This window comes from Lepus europaeus, chromosome 3 (assembly GCF_033115175.1).
Source record: "Lepus europaeus isolate LE1 chromosome 3, mLepTim1.pri, whole genome shotgun sequence".
NCBI classification, from domain to species: Eukaryota; Metazoa; Chordata; class Mammalia; order Lagomorpha; family Leporidae; genus Lepus; species Lepus europaeus.
Window position 1 is genome coordinate 57,593,537 of NC_084829.1, and position 25,318 is coordinate 57,618,854.

The window sequence follows — 25,318 nt, forward strand, 5'->3', positions numbered from 1 at the left end:
AAGAAAGTGAAATAGGAGTTCAAAGAAAGGGAAGAGATGTATCAGAGAATTTGACAAAGCATTATGAGAAAGAAAAGGTCCTCAGGGATTGTATTTGGTTAGATGGAAAGTGTAGGTGATAGACTTCTAGGTAAACTTGAATAGCCTAATTGTGAGTAAGGTTTGCAGAACCTAAATAAAGTAGTGATTATGAGAGTAGGTAGTATGCAGAAAAGAGTTAGTTATTGCTGCTACTTGTGCAACAACTTTCCAGGACAAAGGGGACGACCCATGATAAAAGAAAGGCAAAGACAGATTATAGAAAAGCTGGGGACGGAGGATCCTGTCTGAGTTAGGAGGAGGAACACCTCTCTGACTTGCCTTGCAGTTTTTCTTTCTTTCTTTTTTTTTTTTTTTAAGATTTTTTATTTGTTTGAAAGAGTTACAGAGAGAGGCAGAGACAGAGAGAAAGGTCTTCCATCCACTGGTTCACTCCCCAGATGGCTGCAATGGCAAGAGCTGCACCGATCCGAAGCCAAGAGCTTCTTCCAGGTCTTCCATGTGAGTGCAGGGGCCCAAGGACTTGGGCCACCTTCCACTGCTATCCCAGGCCATAGCAGAGAGCTGAATTGGAAGAGGAGCAGCTGGGACTAGAACCGGCACCCAATGTGATGCCAGTGCTTCAGGCCAGGGCTTTAACCTGCTGCACCACAACTCCGGCCTCAAGTTTTTATTTCTGCATTTATCTTCCAGACATTCTTGCTAACATCAAGCCAAGTTACTATTTAGCTAACGACAATATTCTCCATGAGCAATTCCAAACAAGTCTGTCAAATGGTCACCACCAGACCTAAAAGGGGAAGGGAGCAGAACTCTGGGCTAACAAGCTCTTTAAACTTACTATCTTGATGCTGGTTTTTCAAGCGCAAGGCCTCAGGTCTGATTGTTCCCAGATTTCCCAACTTTGTTCCACTGTGGTGACCTTCTGCACCTGGTCTCCCACAAGTTATCATAGCAGGCCTCCCACTACTGTCTTGAGAAAACCTTGCTTATGAAGTTGGCCCTTAGCTGATGTCTGAAAACCTAGAAACTTGGATTCTGTGAGGGTTCCTGCCGTTCTTTTGCTATGAATGGTTCACTGTGTCCAAATTGGCAAATATTAAGCCTTACGCTAAATACCTGCTTTCCTTAGGAGAGTCTGGAATTTTGATGCCTGCTAGGTAAAGCCTGCCTATATGAGCAGCCCCTGGATACTGAGCATCTAATAAGCTTCCTTTGTAGACCACAGTTCACATTTGTTTTCTCTACTTGTTGCTGGAGGAATTAAATGCATCCTATGTGATTCCATTGGGAAAGATTTTTGTCGTGTTCAACTTGGTTTCCTCTGAACTTTGCCTCATTTGCTTTTTCTGTGGATTTTTCCTTTGTATTCTTTTAGTGTAATAAGCATAGCTGTGATTTGAGTACAAAGTAATAGCTGTGAGAACTGTATATGGTGTTCTGTGAGTCCTGGCAAACCCTGAACCTTGGGTAGTAGTAGTGCTGGGGACTCCCAACACAGATTATAATAACTCAATTATAAAGGCTTGAGATTTTATTGGTAAAACGAGTATATTGGTAAGAAGAACCATTATAGAACCAGTATAGTAGAAGTACTGTTACAGAATGAAATATGATGAAAATAATGCTTAATGCCTTTAGAGCTAGAAATATTTTTAATTCTATAAACCAATTCCTTTCTTCTTTTACCAGAGACCAAAAGGTATTAGCATGGCAGAGTGGTTTCAAAGATTTTGATAAGATGACTGATTTAGGTGACTTGCAGTAACTTAGCTTTGAGATAAGAAGAGAGTTTGACTTAGATAATGACATTTAGAATGAAGATCTTAAAGTGGTGCCAAAAGACATATTGAGGAAAGAAATGATAGGGCTGTCTTGCCATAACAAATGGATGGTAGGGGGAAGGAGAGGAAAAGAGTACAAGAGAACTGCATTCCTTCCTTCCTTCCTTCCTTCCTTCCTTCCTTCCTTCCTTCCTTCCTTCCTTCCTTCCTTCTTTCATTCCTTGTTTTAGTGTTTGAATTAGATCCCTAAATTTTCAACCTTTTTGAGAACGAGAGCTCTTTAAGGGCATGTTCCCCTATTCCATTCTCTTTTTTTCTCTGTTATAGAGAACATTTTCCTTCCTTCCTTCCTTCCTTCCTTCCTTCCTTCCTTCCTTCCTTCCTTCCCTCCCTCCCTCCCTCCCTCCCTCCCTCCCTCCCTCCCCCTTTCTTTTCTAACTATTTATTTATGTATTTGAAAGGGAGATAGGGAGAAAGACAGAGGAATGTTGGTTCACTCTCTTCAGATGCCTGTAACAGCCAGGGCTAGGCCAAGAACTGGGAACTCCATCCAAATTTCCCTCATGGGTGGCAGGGAGGGACTCAATAATTTGATGGTTAATCTAATGCTTAATCTGATGATTAATGTGGTATATCAGCAAGAAACTAGATAGCAAGTGGAGGATCCAGGACTTGAACTGACCCTCCAATATGGGATATGGGCATCCCAAGTAGCAGTTTAACCCACTAAACTATAAGGCTTCTGTCTTGTTTCTTTAGTAAATTGGAAAAGGTATTTTAAAATCATTTAGTACTTGCATTTATATTTTTCTTCAAATTTTATTTGAAACAGACAGAAACAGAGAGATCTCCCATCTGCTGATTCACTCCCTAAATGGCCACAACATCCTGGGCTGGGCCAGGCTGAAACCGGGAACCTAGAAGTCTTTCCAGGTCTCCCATATTGTTTGCAGGGACTCAAGTACTTGGGCCATTTTATGCTGCTTTCCCAGGCACATTAGCAGGAAGCTGGATCAGAAGTGAAACAGCCCGGATTTGCATTGTGAGATTTTGGCATTGCAAGCTGCTGCTTTATCCTCTGCACCACAATGTCAGTCCTTCATTTTCTTTTCATTTTTTTTCTTTAAAGATTTTATTTATTTGTTTGAGAGACAGAGTTACATACAGAGAAAGGGAGAGACAGAGAAAAATGTCTTCTCTCTGCCGGTTCACTCCCCAAATGGCCGTAATGGCTGGAGCTGAGCTGATCTGAAGCCAGGATCCAGGAGTTTCTTCCTGGTCTCCCACATGGGTGTGGGGGCCAAGCACTTGGGCCATCTTCCACTGCTTTCCCCACCTAGCAGAGTGCTGGATAGGAAGTAGAGCAGCTGGATCTCGAACTGGCACCCATGTGGGATGCTGGCATCATAGGCAGAAGGCAGAGGTTAAGCCTGTTATACCACAGTGCTGGCCCCTTATTTTCTTTTCTTTTAAGAATCACAGAATCCATTTTGTTTTGCTTTCCCTTTTACCTTCTCTCTGGGAACAGAATTAGGACTTTAAGCATTCTGAGAAGCATAAAATAGAGTAGAGACTTTGGTGTCAGACAGAACTGGATTCCAGGTCCTCCCCCCCCCATCTTTTTTAATATATATATATATATATATATATATATATATATACACACACACACACACACACATATATATATATTTGTTTACTTGGATGACAGATACAGAGATATCTCCTGTTCACTGGTTTACTCTATAAAAGCTTTCATCAGCCAGGCCTGGGTCAAGCCTTCACTAAGCCCAGGATTTCTTCCATGTCTGCCAGATGGCAGGTACTCAACTACTTGAAAAATTAGCTGGCACCGCAGCTCAATAGGCTAATCCTCAGCCTTGCGGCGCTGGCACACCAGATTCTAGTCCAGGTCGGGGCGCCGGATTCTATCCTGGTTGCCCCTCTTCCAGTCCAGCTCTCTGCTGTGGCCAGGGAGTGCAGTGGAGGATGGCCCAAGTGCTTGGGCCCTGCACCCGCATGGGAGACCAGGAGAAGCACCTGGCTCCTGGCTTCGGATCAGCACGATGTGCCGGCCGCAGGGCCATTGGAGGGTGAACCAACGGTAAAGGAAGACCTTTCTCTGTCTCTCTCTCTCTCACTGTCTACTCTGCCTGTCAAAAATTAAAAAAAAAAAAAAAAAAAAAAAGGAAGAAAAATTATGTGGTGCCTCCCAGGTGCATTAGTAGGAAACTGAATCAGTAGCAGAATAGCTGGGATTCAGTATGGCTCTCTGTTGTAGGATATAGGTAGTAGCTTAACCTACTGTTTATAATGCCCTGCCCACCCATCCCTCAGTCACTTATTAGCTCCATGTTCTCGGCAGTTACTGATCTGTGAGCTTGGTTTCTAAAATGATACTGTTATGCTAACATACAAGATTGTTAGAAGAAAACATAATATTCTGTAAAGCACTTTGGGCCTACCAGTAATAATATTCCTTGGAATGTCTGTCGTGGAGACTAAAGGAAACTTCTGTGCAATAGGTTGTAATTTCCTCTCTTAACCAGAAGAGGTCGCTGAAAGATTTTACAGGCCTCATTTTTTTTTCTACTTTATTTTGTAAAGATGGCATTCTCCAGTGGAAGAGACACGACTTTCATTTTCTTTCCCTGCTTTCCCCATCACCTTCCTGCTTTTCTTTCACCTCTACTTTCTTCTCAGACTCTAAACCAGTTCTTCTCTAACTTTCTAATATATACATGAAACTTGTCGGATTTTGTTAAAATGCAGATTCTGATTCAGTAGGTCTGTAGTGGAATCTTAGGTTCACATTTCTGACAAGCTCCTGAGTGATGCCAATGCTTTGGGTCACACTTTTAGTGACTTGACATTAAACCCATCCAGGGGATATTTTAACTCCAGGTAGCTTCCTGTTTCCCTCTCTCACCTCTTTTTTTTGATGTGTGTGTGTGTGGTGCCGGTAGTAGATAAACTATAAGCTTCTTTGTGCCTCAGTGTCAGTTTGGGGTCAGTAGGATCTAAGGGTCATCTACATTTTAGCATATGTAAACATTTTAGTCCATTTTATTACCACATTTGGATTGTTTCAACTTTTTGTGTGTTATGAATAAGGCTTTTATAAACAATTATCCATGTCTGTGTGGATATGTGTTTTAGCTCCTTTTAACAAAATAAATTGCTAGGTCATGTGGTAACTGTACTTAATTTTCTTAAAGAACTGCCCAGTTGTTGTCTAGTATATTGTACCATTTTATTTTCCTACCAGCAGAATATGAATGTTTTAATTGCTCCACACTCTTGGCCAACAGTTATTATCTGTCTTTTTTGAATGTAGTTATCCTTGTGGGTATGAAGTAGTATCCTGATGTGTTTCTGCTTTGTTGGTATACAAATTTGTGTGGTATGTTTTATTTTTAATAGAGCCACAAATGTAGTAAGTAGGAATTGAGCACTTTAACTTACCAGACATCTTATTTCCCTTCACTTTACCAAACTTGTGGAATTTGCAAACTTCATCGAGGATAAAATTTGGGCTCTGTGGAGCACATCATCTAAGCAAGTTTTATTTTGAATCCGCATATAACTCAAAATTGAGCTAAAAATTTTATTTACTTAGAGTTACTCAAGTAGGAGAAACTTGTAGAAATTGTTGGTTTATTGCTGTAATCATACAGGGGTGGGAAACCTGTTTTCTGCCAAGAGCCATTTGGATGTTTATAACTATAACATCCAAATCATCAACTTAAAAATTAGCCTGCTATAGATTACTGAATTTTGAGTCTTGCCAGAGGTTGCCTTGGCAGGGCCAGACTAAATGATTTTGTGGGCCTTTTATGGCCTGCGGGCCAGACGTTCCCTACCCCTGAAATCTTCTGTTTGGAATGCAGAATGTCCTTTCAAAGGCATTGTTTCTTCCATGTGGCACTGATGAAATTGAAATTAAAACAGGAGGGAGGGATTGGGAGTTGTGAAAACAGCATGACTTCATAAACAACAATATATAGGTTTGAATGGTTGATTTGCCCCTTCCAAGGATGTAAGTTGTTTGGAGTAAGATGTTTAGTTGGTAAACTTTTTTGGATTTCAGTTTTTTAATTTGTAGATAATGAAACTTATGAGGTTGTCACAGGATTAAGTGAATAAATATGTTCAGTACCCTGGTGTGGTGCCTGATAATGTGTTTAATATAAATGTAAGTTTTCTATTTCTCTTCTTGTTGTATGTTATAAGTACAATACAAACCATTATGATATTCCTAGTGTTAACAATAGTAAATTTGGGGCCGGCGCTGTGGCACAGCAGGTTAAAGCCCTGGCCTGAAGTGACAGCATCCCATATGGGCACCAGTTCTAATCCCGGCTGCTTCTCTTCCAGTCCAGCTCTCTGCTATAGCCTGTGATAGATGGCCTAAGTCCTTGGGGCCCTGCACTCACGGTGGGAGACCTGGAAGAAGCTCCTGGCTCCTGGCTTTGGATCGGTGCAGCTCTGGCCATTGCGGCCATCTGGGGAGCGAACCATTGGATGGAAGATCTCTGTCTCTACCTCTCTCTGTAACTCTGTCATAGTTGCCTTTGTACAAGCCATGGCATACTCACCTCCTATTTACCCTTCTCCTGATGGAGCTTGGAGAGTTAGAGGTGGCTCAACAGCAGCTGCAAATACAATCCTGAACCTTCAGTTTTAAGTGCAGAAGTTGCTTAACAAAGTTTGAAAATAGGTGATAGAAAACTTATATAGACAAATGTAGAAAGTAACTATAAACAAAATAGATATTTGAAATAATATTTGGAGAATGAGACAGAAATTACCTTCAGTTACAAAGGACTGTTTCAGATCAATCAGAAGGGAAGAAAGCAAAACAATTAAAAAGGCAAAGGATATGAGTAAGAAATTCACAGAACAGTGTATTCAGGTAGCAAATTTGTGAATAAGTGCTCAATCTCAGACAAGGAAATATAAATTAAAGTAACCATGAGTAATCACATCAGACAGACTGGCCAAAATGAAAAGATCTGTAATATCTACTGCTGCCAGGCTCATTGAGTGCCAGGGGATATATGAGTTGATAGAATATTTTTGAAATTCAGTCATACCATATCTTTTAATATTCAAGTATCTTTTAACCTTAAGGGTGCATGTATTTGCATATTAAAAGATACAATATGATTACTTTTCCTAAAGGATGGTGTATACATATTTGTATGTATGTATGTAACATACATATTTGAACATATATACAGATACATATAAACACACCCCATAAGCATTGATATTATATATATTTAAGGTTATTGATGATATCATTATTTATAGTGGTAAGGGGAACCAATCCAAAACAGTACCTAGAAATGGATGGTTTACTAAGTGATAATAGGTCCACACGATGGTGTATTTTGTAAACATTAAGAACCATGAATTAGAGTCAAACCAGTTGATTTTTGGAATTTCCATTAGGTGTTATGGAATAAAAAAACTAATAGGAAAAATCTGTAAAATGACCATATTTGATGAAACAATGACATTTGCTGTTATATGTTTATTTCTCCATTATTTTTGTAAATGGGTAAGCATTGATAAATTTATGGTGGACTACATATTTGTGAATATTTTTATATATTGTAGGATATAATAAAGCAAAAAGTCATAACTGTGATATGATTATATGCGTCTATTGTAAATGAATGTGCATGTAAAATATGAAAAATACTTAGAAAGCAAATTACTTAGAAAGATGGCCAGAATTTGTTTTGAAGGGAAACAAATTTGATATTTTACACAGGGAATCTTATTTATGGTAAAAGATACACAATTTACATGTTAGGAATTGAGATAGAATGTTCCAAATAATGAATAGGAAATTTTGGAAGTTAATTTGAAAAAAATAATTATTGATTTTACTTGTTTATAATACAGCTTTGCCTTATATTTTAGGGAGCTGCAGATGATGGACATACCAACAGCCTTCTTCCTCAGGTTATTCAGTGTTTTGCATGTCCAAGTTGCTTCCTTCTTTTTAGCAGCAAAGATGAGTGTTTGAAGCATATGTCTGGAAAGAATCACTTCCATCAGAGTTTTAAACTAGGTGGTATGTTAAGTCTCTCTTTTGCTGAAAATTATTAAACTACTTTCATCTTAGATGATTTACCATATTTTCCAGATTTTTCCTGAAGTTATTTATCTTCATTTTAGCACCATGAAAGTGAAAGATTTTTTACCTCAATTATTATTTTTTAAAAAAGATTCTCTCTTTGTACTTACGAGTAAGGTTTACCCATTTTGTGGAAGAGACATGAGAAGAGAACATTTATTCAGGAAGATAACTTTGTTATTTTCCTGATGTATGGGAAGTTGAATATGTCTCAGCATTTAAAACTCAAATTTCAATTTGAATCATGAGTAAGGCATCCTTTGCATTTATGTCTAGAAAATGACTTTTCTTGCATTTTTATTAAATAAGTATCTTGTTCCAACTGATGATGAAAAAGACTAAGAGGAAAAGTGTTGAGTCACTCTGTATTCAAATGCCTTTGCAAATTTAGTTTATTTTGTCTTTCAGATGACAAGGGGATAGCACATCCAATATCATTTCCATCTTTTGCAAAGAAACTTTTGGTCTCTCTGTGTAAAGATGTTGCATTTCAAGTTAAGTGTGTGGCCTGCCACCAGACGTTGCGTTCCCATATGGAGCTCACTGCCCATTTCAGGTTTGTACAAGTCTAGTCTTGGGTTATAAAGGAATCCTGGTGAATTCTTCACCAGTGGGAAGATTCAACAACTACTTTTCCTTTTCCATGCTTCTTTCTTTTTAAAATGAGAATATGTGTTTGTCTGAAAGTTAATCAAGTTCAGCCTAGTGACAGAAGATAGAAGTATGGAAAAAGTGGATATTTTGATTCCACTGGAATGTAAAATAAGCCAACAGTTCTGAGTTCTGTGAGTATTTTTTGTATGTGTTCTGTGATCACAAGTGGAGCAGTTGGGATTGAACTTGTGCCCATAATGGAATGCTGGCATTGCAGGCAGAGCTTAACCCACTATGCCACAATGCTGGCCACAGGAATTTCTAAAATATATGAATATACATCAATTTAAAGATTCTTTGCACCAAAATAAACATTTTTTAAAGTTCTATTTTTATGAAATTTAAAAATACCCTTCCATGTATGTTCTACGGTTTGAATATGGTTTGTTCTCCAAAGGTTCATGTGCTGGAAGCTTGGTCTCCCAAGTAATGGTATTGAGATGTGGTAGAACCTTTAAGATGTTGGGCTTAATGAGAGGTTATTAGGTCATGGGAACATTACACTACCAAGGGATTAATGCCTGTCATTAATGGGGGTAGGTCTTGTGCAACTGGATCAGTTATCATGAGCCTGGGTTATTAAAACATGAGACCACCCCCATATGTTTAGCCTCTTCTACACAAACCTGCTGTCCATTCTCACACATAGGCTTTTCTGGTGATATCATTCTTTGTTATACAGCAGGAGGCTCTTACCTGCTGGTGTCAGATTGTGAATTTTCCTGCCTTCAGAACCATGAACCAAGTAAATCTCTTTATAAAGTACCCAGCTTCAGGTATTTTGTTACAGTAGCATAAAACAGACTAAGACATTATGAATATATTTGACTATTTCCGTATCTATCACTTTATATATTCATATTATTTATATCTTTTAATAGCTAGAAGTTTTTAATCTCATTAAATGCAGTATACTGATGTTTTTCCCTTTTGTGGTTATGCTCTCTGTGTTCCTCCTGAGCAATCATCTGTTCTTGCTTAAGGAATATATTTTTATAAATCATTTTTTTTATTTTTAAATATTTATTTATTTGAAAGTCAAAGTTACACAGAGAAGGAGAGGCAGAGAAAGAGGTTTTCCATCCATTGGTTCACTCCCCAATTGGCTGCAACAGCCGGAGCTGCACCAATCCAAAGCCAGGAGCTTCTTCTTGGGTCTCCCACGTGGGTTCAGGGGCCCAGGGAGTTGGGCCATCTTCTGTTGCTTTCCCAGGCCATAGTAGAGAGCTGGATCAGAAGTGGAGCAGCCGAGACTTGAACTGGCACCCATATGGGATGTGGGCACTGCAGGCTTCGGCTTTACCCACTATGCCACAGTGCCGGCTCCATCATTTTTATCTTTTTTGAAAGGCAGGGAGGTAGAATAGATCTCCTATTTACTAGTTCACTTCACAAAATGTCCACACAGCCCGAGCTGCAAACAGGAGCATGGAACTCAGTCTGGGTCTTCCACATGGGTGACAGGCACCGAGTCACTTAAGCTTTCACCTGCTACCTCCCAGGGTGTGCATTTTCAGAAAGCTGGAATTGGGAGTGGAGCCAGGACTCTAACCCAGGTTCTCCCATAAGAGTTGCAGGCATCTGAAGTGCTACGAAAAGTCAGAGAGAGGGAGAGACAGGGAGAAAGAGAGAGAGAAAAAGAGATCTTTCATCTGCTGATTCACTCCCCAGATGGTCATATTTACTAGGTCTGGGCCAGGCTGCACCCAGGAGCCAAGAGTTTCTTTTACGCTTCCCATGTGGTTGCAGAGTCCCAGGCACTTGGACCATCATCTACTGCTTTCCCAGGCACATTAGCAGGGAGCTGAATCGGAAGTGGAACAGCCAGGACATGAACTAGCGCCTATATGGGAAGCCACAATGCAGGCCCCCAGGTGGTCTTTTTATTTATTTATTTTTATTTAAGGTAAACAGATTTCATGTAGCTCATAAATGCACCCAAGTGGCATCTTCACTATATTTCATATTGTAATAATGCAGGATTAATTCTTCTTACCTTTTTTTGTTATGTTATTATCTAATCTATATCAAATTTTTGTTGATTTTTTTTTAACAGTGGCTTTTTTTTTTTTTTAAGAAAAGATTTATTTATTTTTGGCAGAGTTGCAGAGAGACACAGAGAGATTTCTTCCATCTGCTGGTTTACTCCCAGATGGCTGCAATAGCAAGGGCTGAGCCAGGCCAAAGGAGGAGCTAGGAGCTTCTTCCAGGTCTCCCATGTGGTTGCAGGGACCCAAATTCTTGGGCCATCATCCATTGCTTTCCCAGGCACATTAGCAGGGAGCTGGATTAGAAGTGGAGCAGCCAGGTCTTGAACTGGGGCCCATATGGGATGCTGGCACTGCAGCTGGTAGCTTTACCTGCTATGCCATAGTGCAGGTACTTTGTTGAGTTTTAAAATAACTAGCATTTTATTTCAGTCTATTTTTTGCTTATTTCCTTGTTCATTAATTTCTGCTCTTTAAACTTTTAATTTGCTTACCTTTTTCTACCTTCTTTAGGTGGAGGCCTACATGGAATTTTGGCCTTTTTCATTATAAACATTTAAAAATATAAATTTTCTTTTAAGTACTTCCTTACCTGTATCATAAAGATGTTGATAACTTAATGTTTTAGTTTGTGTTAAGTTAAAAATATTTTTTCCTTTGAGCCGTTAAACGTAGAGTTATTTGACACTGCAGTTCTACTCCCAGGAATACAGTCAAGAGAAATGAAAACTTAGGTACACACAAAGCCTTCCAAATTCTTTATAACAGTGTGATTTATAATAGCTGAAAATTGTAAACAACTCATGTCTGTCCACTGGCAGATGAATAACCAAACAAAAAGAAAGTGTAATCATACAAAGGAATTTATTTGGCCGTAGAAAGGAATGAAACACTGATGTGTGTGTTATAATCCCAGAGAACCTTGAATACATTCTGCTAAGGGAAATAGCCAGTCAAAAAAGTTCATTTATTACATGATTCCATTCATATGTAATTTCAGAATAGGGAAAAGTACAGAAGCAGAAAGTAGTTGTTTAGAGCTCAGTGATTGCTTCAAGTTGGGAAGCAGGGGGAAAGAGAGCTGAAAGGTGTGAGGTTTCTTTTTGACATGATGCAATGTACTGGAATTGACTGTAGTGATGATTGCACATATCTGTAAATATATGTCAAGCCATTGAAATTGAACACTCTGAGTGTGTGAATTATGTGGTATGTGAATTATATCCAATAAAGCTGTTTAAAGTATATTTTTAAAAATTTGTGTCTCCCATTTTGGTTTTTTTCTTTGACATATAGATTTGTTAGTAATGTGTTGTTTAACTTTTAACGATTTATGAATGTCTAAGTATTTAGGAGGCTTTATTCTAATTTCTCCTTTAATTCCACTATAATTAGAGATTGTACTTTGTATAATTTCCCTCTTTTAAAATGTATGTGGAGTGCCAGCAAGTCTGTTCTCTTTGGAGTTTAATAATGAAGGGAAGACAATTGGAACCCCATTATTCCATTTTTCTTTTCTCTAGAGATGTTAATTTTTGGAATAGTATGTAGTCTTATTGAGCCTAGTTCTTCAGTGCAAAACTGCTATTGGTATGGCATGTTCTTGGCATAAAGTTAATCAGTTAAAGAATAAACACTGGGGCAGGCATTTGGCCTAGCAGTTGGAGCACCTGAATCCTACATCAGGCTGTTATTTGGGTTTGATTCCCACCTCTATTTCCAGTTCCAGCTTCCAGCTAATGCACATCGTGGGAGGCAGCCAGTGATGGCTCAAATAGTTGGGTTTCTGCCACCAGTGTGGGGAGACCTGAATTGAGTTCCTAACTCCCACCATCTGCCTGCCTCAGCCCTGGCCATTGGCAAGTATTTGAGGAGGAAACCAGCAGATGGGAGTGTGTTCTCTTTGGCCCTCTCTCTCACTCACTCACTCTGTCTCTTTCTCCGCCTCTCATGACCTCCCTCTGCCTTTCCAGAAGAAGGAAAAAGAAAAAAAATAAGACCAATTACTAGGTTATCTAGAATCTTACCATAATATTTTCCTTATAGTTTAGTTACTTTGGAGAGTGTAATAATTTTCTTATCTGATAAGTTCCTCTGACAATGCATTTGACACAGGCTTTAATTTTCCAAATTTTACTGGAGTTTTTTTGATCTTCTGATTCTAGTTTTACCTTTTTGAATGGAGGTTACAAATAGATAAACTATAGGTGTGTAATACTAAGTTATCTTGAGGTGATAAATACCATTAAACCTGCATCTTTGTTAAAAGCTATCTCTTAGTGCTTATTTATATGTTGGTTTATTTTTTTAAATTACTGCAATAAAAAGAGACAGCATATTTAGAAAATACTTACAAAAGAGTTTCTGTTTGTTTTTATCCAATTTAGAGTTCGTTGTCGAAATGCTGGTCCTGTAGCTGTAGCTGAGAAGAGTATTACCCAGGTTGCAGAGAAATTCATATTAAGAGGTTATTGTCCAAATTGCAATCAAGTCTTTGTGGATGAAATGAGCACCCAAGCTCATAAGGAGAATTCAGGACACAAAATCCGAGTCATTAACTCAATGGAAGAATCACTCTTACTTTATTGCCACAGTAGTGAAGGGAATAAACCCCCTTCAGACTTGGATTTATTGTTAGATCAACCCAAATTTTCATCACTTAAGAGAACTATGTCCATTAAAGGATCTAGCTCAGAGGATTGCAGTACCATTCCAAAAAAGAAGATGAATTTAGAAGATAAAAGCCATGAAAGTGTGGTTTGTGCCCAGAAACAAAAGCCAACAGTTAAAACCTGGTTTTGTGAATGTAACCAACGATTCCCCAGTGAAGATGCAGTGGAAAAGCATGTTTTTGCAGCAAATACCATGTGTTATAAGTGTGTGGTCTGTGGAAAGGTATGTGAAGATTCAGGGGTCATCCGTTTACACATGAGCCGGATTCATGGAGGGGCACATTTGAATAATTTTCTTTTCTGGTGTCGGACATGTAAAACAGAGTTAATAAAGAAAGATGCTATCATGGCACATGTGACTGAATTTCATAATGGACACAGATACTTTTATGAGGTGGATGAGATGGAAGATGAAACTTTGCCATCATCCTCTGTCACACTAGTGAATCATTTGAATGAAAGCAAGCCTTCTTCAGCTATTACTATTATTGATCATTCCCCATCAAACAGTCCTCCAAGGGGCAAATGGCAATGCCGAATTTGTGAAGATATGTTTGATTCCCAAGAATGTGTAAAACAGCATTGCATGTCTTTGTCAAGTCACCAGTTTCATAGATACAGCTGTGCCCATTGCGGAAAGACTTTTCATAAGGTAGAAACATTATACCGACATTGCCAAGATGAACATGACAATGATATAAAGCTTAAATACTTCTGTGGGCTTTGTGATCTTGTCTTTAATGTGGAAGAAGCGTTTTTGAATCACTATAAAGAGCGTCACAGCATAGATTATGTGTTTGTATCAGAAAAAATTGAAACTTCGATTAAAACTGAGGAAGATTTTCCAGTAGTAGAGACCAGCAACCTGTTAACCTGTGGTTGCCATGAGAGTTACATCTGTAAAGTCAACAGAAGAAAAGATTATAGTAGATGTCTCCAGATCATGCTGGACAAAGGTAAACTGTGGTTTCGCTGCAGTTCGTGTTCAGCAACAGCACAGAATTTAGCCAACATGAGTGCTCATATCCATCAAGTGCATGGAAAAGAAAAGAATGATGATGGGGAGGAACAGCAGTACGTGATCAAATGTGGCACCTGCACCAAAGCATTTCATGATCCTGAGAGTGCTCAGCAGCACTTCCACAGAAAACATTGCTTCTTACAGAAACCCAGTGTGTCTCATTTTGGATCTGAAAAAGCAAACCTGTATAAGTTTACTGCCACTACCTCACGTACAGAGCGAAAATTGAAACAGGCAGTAAGCCATCCTAAAAATTCAGACATGGAGAAAGGAGCTGATAATGACCTAAGCTGTCAGAATATAGGTATGGCTTTACAACTCTGGAAATTTCACTTTCTAATATATAAAAGTACACACAGTGGACCCATCATTTTTGAGACGACTGATGATACAGTTGTGAAGCCAGATACGTGAGAGGATGATACTTTAGTCAGTTAATTACTGCGGTATATACTTTTTAGGGGTACATAGTCTTACTACTTCACTTTCTAAACATAGCATATGTTGTGTTTAAGTAATGTATTATAGATATTTTCTTTTACAAAAGGAGATTTTGAGAGATGTAGGAAGTTGATAATCTTCCTGAAAGTCAGATTTGAAAGTTATTCTGGTCATTATCATCACTTAGATTTTTCAGATATATTTAAAAATCTTGCAATATTTAGATATATTAAAAAGATAATCTGATGAATTCTTTTTGTTTCTATTTGTCCTTATTCTTTAAATATGACAAAAACAGTTTTGGCATTTGTATATATTTCTGTTATGATTTATTTGGAAGCAAAGCTTTTAACAATATAGTTAAAAATAATTAAAAGTAGAGTTAAAAGTAGTAGTAAGAAATCCTGGGGAAAACAGGTTTGAATCCTCTTGTTGTACTTACTCTGATTTTCCTTCTTCCATGTCATAGGTTAATAAGTCTAGAAGAGTGTAATGTTTTAATTTTGTTTAGACGATACCTGTTTTTTGTTTAGACTATAATTTTAGGTCTGTATCCTTTAAGTAACTTTTAATTCAGTGAGTTATACAATGAACCATTGAATTTATGTAACTTTGCTCGTTAGCATTTCTGGATCTCAGCATCACCTTTAATTAAAGTATGTTTTCAGTGAGAAAGAATTAAGTCATATATGACCCACTCCAAACAGTGGTCACACCATTTTATATTCTCTAATGCATTTTTCGGCTCTTTTGAGTTCTTTTGGGAATTTGTGTTAATCTGTGTTTGACAGAGATGTTTGGAATCTCTAAATCTAGAATTGCTGAGAACTTGGAGAAAGGATGTAAGGTGGCTTAGAAATGAGAGAGTATATTTGAAGGAACCTCTATTAGGCATAATATGATCTATTCTTTTTAAAAATAACTTAATCTTTTTAAAGTTTGCACTACTGTGGCTGGAAACTTTTAAGGCCATGTCAAGATCTAAAAGTATGAAACAAGGCAAAGAGGAGGGAGAAAGAGTTGGAGAATGAGGGAAGATGAACTGAGAACCTGAGAGAACCAAGATATGTTTATGGTGGGAGATGTTAATGTGCCACTGGCACCTCTTTCTAGCACCACTTTATGGCAACAGTGTTGTAGGTTTTCTTATTTCTGCTCCCTTGGGTGTTTAATCATAGAGTCAGTCTAGATTAATAAATCAGTATAGATTAGGAAAAATAAATAAATTCCGGTGGCAAGAAGTGTCTTAGCAAGTAACCTTGGAATTTTACAGTGATGAATGATACAAGTTTTTGGTTCTTTAACTTTAAAAATAGATCTAGTTCCTAGAGTATATTAATTTTTAAAAAATTTCCTTTTACAAATGACTACTTAAAAAGCTTTAGCATCAATGGCAGATATTTGTAGAAAAGATATAATCAAATTCTGAAGTGTTTTCAACATTATCTAAGTGAAAACTATGTCTATACAGATACAGGTAAAATGAAAAGATTTAAATTGAGATGAATAGCGATGAATAGCTTGTAAGCTTAATAGTTTTTGCCTGTTACGCTAATATCTTTTAGATTTGAGAATTAGAATGTTTATACCAAACTTTTACTGAATTCATGTTAATGTTTCCTTTTTCTCAGAAGAAGAAATTGTTGAGCTTCCAGATTTGGATTACTTGCGAACCATGACTCATATTGTTTTTGTAGATTTTGATAACTGGTCAAACTTCTTTGGTCATCTACCAGGGCATCTTAACCAAGGAACATTTATTTGGGGCTTTCAAGGTATGATTAATAAGAAAAGCCTTTTCCCCTATCACCCTTACAGTATGATTAACTTTAAAAGACTCCTCTTGAACTTTCCTGAATAGATCATAAGGCCATAAATAGAATATTGTGACTTTGCAATGTAGTTACTTTCCTAGAATATTCTCTACATGTCTCCGTAGTTAACATTAGCTGTATTTGTTGACCAGTGGTTTGCAGATCTTAAGATATATATTATAAAAGGGGTTTATTCCAACCTACACTGGGGCTGGCTTGTGGAACAGCAGTTTAAGCTGCTGCCTGCCACACTTACGAGTCCCTGCTGCTCTGTATCTAATTCACCTCCCTACTAATGTACCCGGGAAAGCAGCAGATGATGGCCCAAGTACTTGGGCTCCTGCCACCCATGTGGGAGACCTAGATGGAGTTCCAGGCTCCTGACTTCATCTTGGCTCATTCATGCCACTGTAGCCGTTTGGGGAGTGAACTAGCAGATGGAAGATCTTGTCTTCTCCTTCTTTCTCTTCAGCTGTTTTTCAAATAAACAAATAGATGAATAAAAATTGTTTTTTAAAATATACCTATAGTATTCCAGCACTGTTGCTTGGTACTAACATGGATACCAATTATTATCATTTTTTGTCTTTTAAAGTAGAAGAAAGTAAATGACAGTGTTAGATTTAAAACTTTGGCTTCTTAGCTACAGGACCATTAGTATTTTCAACATGCCACAACTGCTTCCACAGTTCATTCTTGCTGTTTTTAGTGTGCAGTTTTTTCTAATCCAAATCTTTTTATAAACCATTGGATTTACAGAGGTTTAGTATGTAAGTATTTGATATAGTTCATGTGTGATAGGCAATAGCATGTAAAGAGGAGGATTGGAATTAAAGATAGAAACATACTAATCTAGATAAGATAGCCATTATAATGTTTTAAGTCTGGCTTTGCTGATTTCCTTTTTATTGACAGAACAGCCTTGCCATAAAATAACAAAATGTTAATGGTTGTTCAAGAATTTTCACACTTGCATGTGCACCTACATGCACACACACAGAAATACACATACACTCTCACACTCATTCCTTTTGATTCTGCTTTGTATCCCCATGAATTTTCAAATGAGAAGGCAAATTCAGGGAAGTTGATCTTTCCCAGGATGGTGATTTCTCTGCTAAGACTGAATTCTCCTTTTTTTTTTTTTTTTCATGTTTTGTTTGACAGAGTGGACAGTGAGAGAGAGAGACAGAGACAAAGGTCTTCCTTTTCTGTTGGTTCACCCCCCAATGGCCGCTGCGGCCGGCACACTGTGCTGATCCGAAGCCAGGAGCCAGGTGCTTCTCCTGGTCTCCCATGCAGGTGCAGGGCCCAAGGACTTGGGCCATCCTCCACTGCCTTCCCGGGCCACAGCAGAGAGCTGGACTGGAAGAGGAGCAACCGAGACAGAATCCGGCGCCCCGACTGGGACTAGAACCCAGGCAGAGGATTAGCCTATTGAGCCGCGGCGCTGGCCTCTCCTACATTTTTATCTAGTACTTTCCCTCTAGAAAGATATTTTTTTAGTTTATGTTTTCATTTGATACTAGTTTTAGTCTTTTCTTCCTGTTTTACTGACATTTATGCCTTTTCTAAAACTTACAGGAGGAAACACCAATTGGAAACCTCCACTCAACTGTAAAATTTATAATTACCTGAACAGAATTGGATGCTTCTTCCTTCATCCTCGCTGTAGTAAAAGAAAAGATGCTGCTGACTTTGCCATATGTATGCATGTGAGTCATTATTTTATTCAAAATCTAATGGGAATCTAGGATGACCTGCTTAAATTTTTTTCCCACTTGAATTGTAATGACAATGTGTAGATCATTCTTTAGTAGTATATTTTTGTAATAAAACATTCTGTATCAGTATTCTACTAGTGAGGACAGGAGCCCATGGCATTTTTCTTTTCTTTTCTTTTCTTTTTTTTTTAACATTTTATTTATTTGAAAGCATTACAGAAAGGGAGAGACAGAGAAATCTTCCATCTGCTGGTTCAGGCTCCAAATGGCCACAACAGCTGGAGCTGGGCTAATCTGAAGCCAAGAACCAGGAGCCTCCTCTGGGTCCCCTATGTGGCTGCAGGGGCTTGAGGTGTCTTCTGCTGTTTTCCCAGGTGCATTAGCAGGGAGCAGGATTGAAAGTTGGAGCAGCTGGGACTCACTGGTGCCTGTACGGGATGCTGGTGCTATTCACTACGCTGCTGCACGAGCCCCGCATATTTTTTTTTGGCTGCTTTGTCCCCAACTCCTAGCAGACCGTCCACTGTGCATAATAGACTGTCATCTGTTTTAGGAGTAAATAAAAGATAATCTGTGCTGAATGTGTACTAAGACAGTTTTAATTTAACATCTCTGAAATTTAGAGATACTTTCACAGTCACTGCTAATGTTGATGTTTATTTCTGTCTGCCAGTCACATAGAGAAACTGCCAACCCAAGACATATTTTAAATTAAACTCTGGTTGAGAGCTTACATTTGTCACACTGTTAGTGTGAATTTACTCTGCAGACTTGTTGACTGCTGCTTATGATTTAAATTGCAAGAGATTTCTTTCCATCCTATCAAGTACCAAGATTTTTTTTTTGACAGAATGGACAGTGAGAGAGAGAGAGACAGAAAGGTCTTCCTTTACCATTGGTTCAACCTCCAATGGCCGCTGCGGCCAGCGCACTGCGCTGATCCGAAGCCAGGAGCCAGGTGCTTCTCCTGGTCTCCCATGCGGGTGCAGGACCCAAGCACTTGGGCCATCCTCCATTGCACTCCCGGGCCACAGCAGAGAGGTGGACTGGAAGAGGGGCAACCGGGATAGAATCCGGCACCCCAACCGGGACTAGAACCCGGTGTGCCGGCGCCGCAGGTGAAGAATTAGACTATTGAGCCACGGCGCTGGCCATGTACCAAGATTGAAGTATGCAAAATATTTTGCTTACTTTTTCCTTTATGGCAGATTTATTTCTTAGTTACACTTACTATGGCTTTCCAGTTTAATGTGGGAGCCCTCCTATGGGAGTTCTATTTTAGCTTTTTCTTTTTTTATTAGTGGCAGATAAAGTAGTTTATTTTATAACTATTGGCTTCTTGTATGTAATTAAATGTGACATTTCTTTATATCAGACTCTGTGGGAGGTAGGGAACTAGCTTAATTTGCCTTCTTAGGTGTGTGTTCACTGTGAAATAGATTTAAGTGATTTGAAACTCATGCTGATTTTTATCAATCTATGCCATTTGTTCCAACTTAGGCTGGCCGTCTAGATGAACAACTACCCAAGCAAATTCCTTTCACCATCCTTTCAGGAGATCAAGGTTTTCTGGAACTAGAGAATCAATTTAAGAAGACTCAGAGGCCAGCTCATATACTAAACCCTCACCACTTAGAGGGAGATATGATGTGTGCCTTGTTAAATAGCATATCTGATACCACCAAAGGTATGCAGCCGCAGTCACAGTGCAAACCGCCCAAGAGGAGGAGACTTCACTGCTGAGAAAACCAATAAACTGCTGTCCACTAGTAAACAGTTGCCGGCTCACACGCTTCTGTCTTACTGGTCTTTTCCTTATCTCGCTTTCATTCTTTAGTGTCTTAGAGAAAGCTTTTAATGCACAATAATGTTTTGGAGATTTTTTTAAGCTATTAGATAAAATTATATTCATTAGTATATAAAATAGATATTGATGGGTTGAAATATGTATTACAATTCAGATTTTTATTTTTTTCCTGAAATTCCATTAGTTTTTTAGAAAGCAAAGTCTTTTAGGTGAAAACCAAAAAGTAGTAAGTAATAATACAGCAATACCAAGAAAAGAGAAAGACCATTTAAGAGGTTGATAGTGGGAAAGTAAAGTTCTGATAGGCCTTTAGGTTCTTTGAAGGGATAAGTAGCTCCTGTCTTATTACATTGCTGGGACTGGCACTCTTTTCCTCTTTTGTGGAATGGGTCCATGAAAAGAATGCTGATGACCAGTTTCACTGACCAGTACTGAAGAAAGGATATAATTCTAGGGATTCATAAGTTTTTGTTTTTCATAATTTCTCAAAGGAATTTGAGCATAAGAGAATATAAGAATAGTTAATTTTTGAATAGTTAATATTTGAAACCACAAATAAATAAGAATGGAAGAAATTGATGAATGACCACAATGAAAAATAGTGGCTACTTTTTGTCATTTTTATTGTTTGCCTTTCACTTTTCTAACTCTGCTTCCCTCCACGCTATTTTTTCTTTCTGTATATTTGGCACCATATTTTGATGGAAGGCCCATTATGAAAAATTTTGCTCTAATCACTAATTACAATGGATTGATTATCTTGAAATTAGGAGTAAAAGATCTGTTTTTTTTTTTTTTTTTTTTTTTTTTGACAGGCAGAGTGGATAGTGAGAGAGAGAGACAGAGACAAAGGTCTTCCTTTGCCGTTGGTTCACCCTCCAATGGCCCTGCGGCCAGTGCATCGCGCTGATCCGAAGCCAGGAGCCAGGTGCTTCTCCTGGTCTCCAATGCGGGTGCAGGGCCCAAGGACTTGGGCCATCCACCACTGCCTTCCTGGGCCATAGCAGAGAGCTGGCCTGGAAGAGGGGCAACCGGGATAGAATCCGGCGCCCCAACCGAGACTAGAACCTGGTGTGCCGGCACCGCAAGGCGGAGGATTAGCCTGTTGAGCCACGGCGCCGGCCCCAACTGGATTCTTTAAAGGAATGTGCAAGATTGTAAAGGAAAATGAGCCTTATATAATACTTATATTTTAATAATGAATGTTACCTTCTAATTCTGTAATTTTTCATCTACTTTTTATTTTGAACTTACTTAAAAAGCTTTCCCCCACCTCACTCTTTTGCCATTCCTTCCCCAAACCTTGACAACATCTATTTAATATCTTATAAAATACTTAAATGTTTACTTTTCTCATACTAGTCCAATATTTTCCTTCTTTTATGCCACTATTTTAGGGAACATTTCTTTTATAAGTTACAGTGTGAAACCTATTATGGCTTTGTCTCTATTTAAATTCTGTTTGTAAGAAGAGCTGCATATGAGTATGTCTACATGAATATATTAGGGTTGATGATAAGATACAGGCTATTAATATCTGCTGATCAGCCTTTCTGACTGTCCCTTATGCTGTAGGGGTTTGTGTGTGTGTGTGTGTGTATGTGTTTAAATCATCTACATTCAGTACTCATATGAACTTAATAAATCATTCACATCCAGTACTCATGTGAACTTATTGCCCTTTTGAGGCACTATATAGTTTATGCTGGATTTTTGTGAAATGCAGAGATCCTAGAGTGCATAAAGAAAGGCATGGTCTTTTGTCAAATGCTAACTTTGCTGCTTCTTGGTTGTGCAGTTACAGGCAAGTTATTAGACTTTTTCTGAGCTTCGTTTTCATGTCTATAAGATTGTAAAAGCATGTTTAGATACTCAACAAATAGTAGCTATCTTATTATTACTACTATAGAATGTAAATGTGATTCTTAGCCTCTACTTTTTTTTTTTCATGTAACAAACAGTTAAAATGAAGTGGCCAGAGAAATCTAGAATATTTAAATCAAGAGGTTTTTTTTCTTTATGGAATATTTACTGTAGACGTTAAATTGCCTTATAGTGAACTTTATGGTAAGAAGTCAAAGAAAAATCACTTTCTTGGGTAGCTCTTTATTCCACCACTTTTCCTAACAAAGGAGTTTGTGGTAGCAGAGTAATAGTTTCTGTTAGAGTATGGTATTTAGTATATGTTGAAACTTAGAATCTGTTTCTCAGTGTTCACTAATAATTCTAATTGGGCCTTTAGGTAATTTTGGTTGTCAGCAGAATGCCAGGATATAGCTCTTTATATTTAGTGGACCATAGTGTTCCTATCTAAAGATTTCACAACCATTTTCTTAAGGCAGCATGATTTGGGGATCAGGGGTTAGTGGACCTTTGTGAGAATCTGCTGAAAGCTTTCTGTATAAAATAAACATGTATATACAATATTACATACAAAGGTACTTCTAAACGTTTGGAAGAACAGAATGCACATTTTCCACAGACTTTTTGAAGACTTCATGCAGTTTCAGGGAATTTGTTGTCTCAGTGTTCCTAGTTAGCAACCAACTAAGAAAACTCAATTTTAGTATATATAGCAGGATTATGCTTTAAGTAACAGTGAGAAGTTCTCTCGTATTTATTGGTATTATATAAGTAGTCTGCTCATTTTCAAGTTTTTTAAATATTCACCAGATCATAAGGGAAGGGTATGTTTGAATCTTTTACTGTTTTTAACTTTTAGAAATTTACCATTACCAGGACCTGAAAGTGGTTATTAATCAAACTGGAGATTCCTGTATAAACAGGAAGAATCTTGAATAGCATCATGAGAATCAATGATCATATGGAACTTTTTGTGGAAAATGGGATTAAGACATAAGCTTATTTTGGTGCAAAAAAATTTGAGATCATGCATAGTGGCATCTTTAAAAAGTTCATAGAAGTTCATATGCCGAAAAAACTGCATAGATTTCAAAGTTTTTGCACAAAATAAGCTTATTTTACATAATCCATGAACTTTTTGAAGTACCTTTATATATATTAGTACTTATCTATTTATAGTTATATATTGATATAAATGGTTATATATCAATTTAATTGTAGTCAAGATAATAAACCAAATATTAGGTCACTGATAGTTCCATAGTTCAAATTTTAGTGACTTGCAATACCTGCTCAGTCATTGTCATTTTATGAAGACTTCAGTCTCAGGAAAGCATGTAAGATATCAGGTAAGTGACTTTGTGCCATGCAGAGGCATTGTCAATTAAAACCTGTGGTGTTAGCTCTATAGAGATTAATGTGTGATTTTCAGAATACAGAATTTAATTTGTCACCATTTGGTAAGCATTTTTTAAAAACCTATTGGAAAAATTGCTTACTAATGAATTTTAACTATATGAGAGAAGTCATTCAAATGTTGTTTGAGAATGCACAAATTATGGCACAAGAACCTTTTCAGAAATGTATTTGCATTTCCTGATTGTTTCTTACAGAATGTGACAGTGATGATAATATGGGTAACAAAGGTACTTCAAAAGGAGAAGAATTCAGAGCCACTGAAGGTAACCTAATAGAACTAATCCTTTCCTTACTTAACTATATCTGTATGTTATTTTTTTTCCTGTCTCACCCTTCCATCCTCCAGTTTTAAAAGTTTTTTTTCAGTTTACAGAATTGCTTGCATTTTTTCATATAAGGTAATTCTGGGATTAGACTAGTTTAGAAGGCTATGTTTTAACAGGTGTTAGCCAACTATGACCCATGGGCCAAATCCAGTCTACCATCTAGTTAGGCATTATGTATTGGTTTTTTGGAACATAGTCTTTTGTGTTTGTCTTGCTGTTGCTTTCACATCACAATAACAAGGTTGACTAAGTATGACAAAGACAGTATGGTTCCTCCCTCAGTTGGCCCTCTGTATCCATGGTTTCCACATCTGTGAATTCAACCAACCACTGATCAAAAAATGTTCTGGTAAAAAGTATTACATCTGTACAGAACGTATGCAGCCTTTTTTTCTCGTCATATTCTCTAAACAATACAATGTAACAGCTATTTACATTGTGTTATGTATTATAAGCAATTTAGAAATGATTTAAAGTATAAAGGAGGATGTGCCTAGGTTTCCTGCAAATCATCTGGCATTTGATGTAAGGAACCTGTGTATTTTGATACCTGTGGCGAAGTCCCTGAACGAATCCCCCATAGATATTTTCTAATGCTTTACAGCAAACATTTGCCAACCACTAGGTTTAATTTATTGTTTTTAAATTTTGAGTAGTATTAAAAGCACTAAAACTAGACTAACACTAGAACTATTCTTGTATTTTTCAGTATAGTAATGTTTGTTGTTGGAGATTTGTGGGTGGGAATGTGGAGACTGGAAAACAGAAGAAAATGTGGGTAAAGCACACACACATGGAATGACCCAGGCGATTTCTTTCTGTGTATTTACTTGATTTCATATAATGCAGTTAGTGTGACTAAGAGCATACAAGAGCTTTGTGCCATCAGGAATTTGGGAATTTTGAGTCTCTGTAGTGGAATTGATTCATCCATTTGATGCAGAGTTCTAATCTTTCTTTCTTGTGTGAAAATTTGTCAGTTAAACAAAGTTGGCAGTGAATCTACAGCCTAATTGGAAGCAGTTATTTTAACCAAGTTGTTTTCCCAACATGATCTTCAAAGCTCTAGCTCGATGCTTAGCATCCACATAACGAGAAGTTAAACAAATGAAAATACTTTCATGAGTTTAAACAAAAACTGTCAGCTCAGTTTTTTATCAAGACCTCTAGAAGATAAACACCATTGAACACCTAAGTTAGGAGTTCAGATTTTGCAATCTTTATTTGCCACCCCATGACTAATTCATGGATTAATACCATGAACTAATACCAGTCAAAATTGTAATTAACCCTACTTTGGAAAATTTTGTGGGCTTCTAGTTAATCCAGGAAATCTGAGATTTATAAAAATAGATATATACCAGAATTTCTACCATTTTTGTTATCTGTGCAGTACATTCTGTGGTTTGGAGATTAAAATTTTATATTTTTGTGATTCTTAGTTTGGAAAAAGAATTATTGTTAAAGAATTCAGTAAAAGTTATGGCAACAGCATAATGCTTTGACTCCAGGAAAAGTGTGTTTTATTTCCTAATGCCTTCTATAAAATGAGCGTGAAGAGCACAACAGTGTTCCATGTAAGTTAAGGGATGTGCTGTCTGTACTTTCCTCTAAT

General features: G+C 37.7%; 1 protein-coding gene across 3 annotated transcripts in view; it reads left to right on the forward strand.

The window, feature by feature from the left end:
* ZNF451 (zinc finger protein 451) overlaps window positions 1–25,318 on the forward strand; it is an 81,376-nt gene that overhangs the window by 46,074 nt on the left and 9,984 nt on the right. For 2 of the 3 annotated variants that reach the window (XM_062186307.1, XM_062186309.1), the window contains 7 exons: window positions 7,758–7,911; window positions 8,383–8,530; window positions 13,004–14,613; window positions 16,382–16,525; window positions 18,149–18,279; window positions 19,789–19,975; window positions 23,572–23,640. In XM_062186307.1, coding sequence (XP_062042291.1) covers window positions 7,758–7,911; window positions 8,383–8,530; window positions 13,004–14,613; window positions 16,382–16,525; window positions 18,149–18,279; window positions 19,789–19,975; window positions 23,572–23,640 — 2,443 coding nt within the window. The remainder of the gene's footprint in view (window positions 1–7,757; window positions 7,912–8,382; window positions 8,531–13,003; window positions 14,614–16,381; window positions 16,526–18,148; window positions 18,280–19,788; window positions 19,976–23,571; window positions 23,641–25,318) is intronic. The other variant, XM_062186308.1, reaches the window with a different exon arrangement.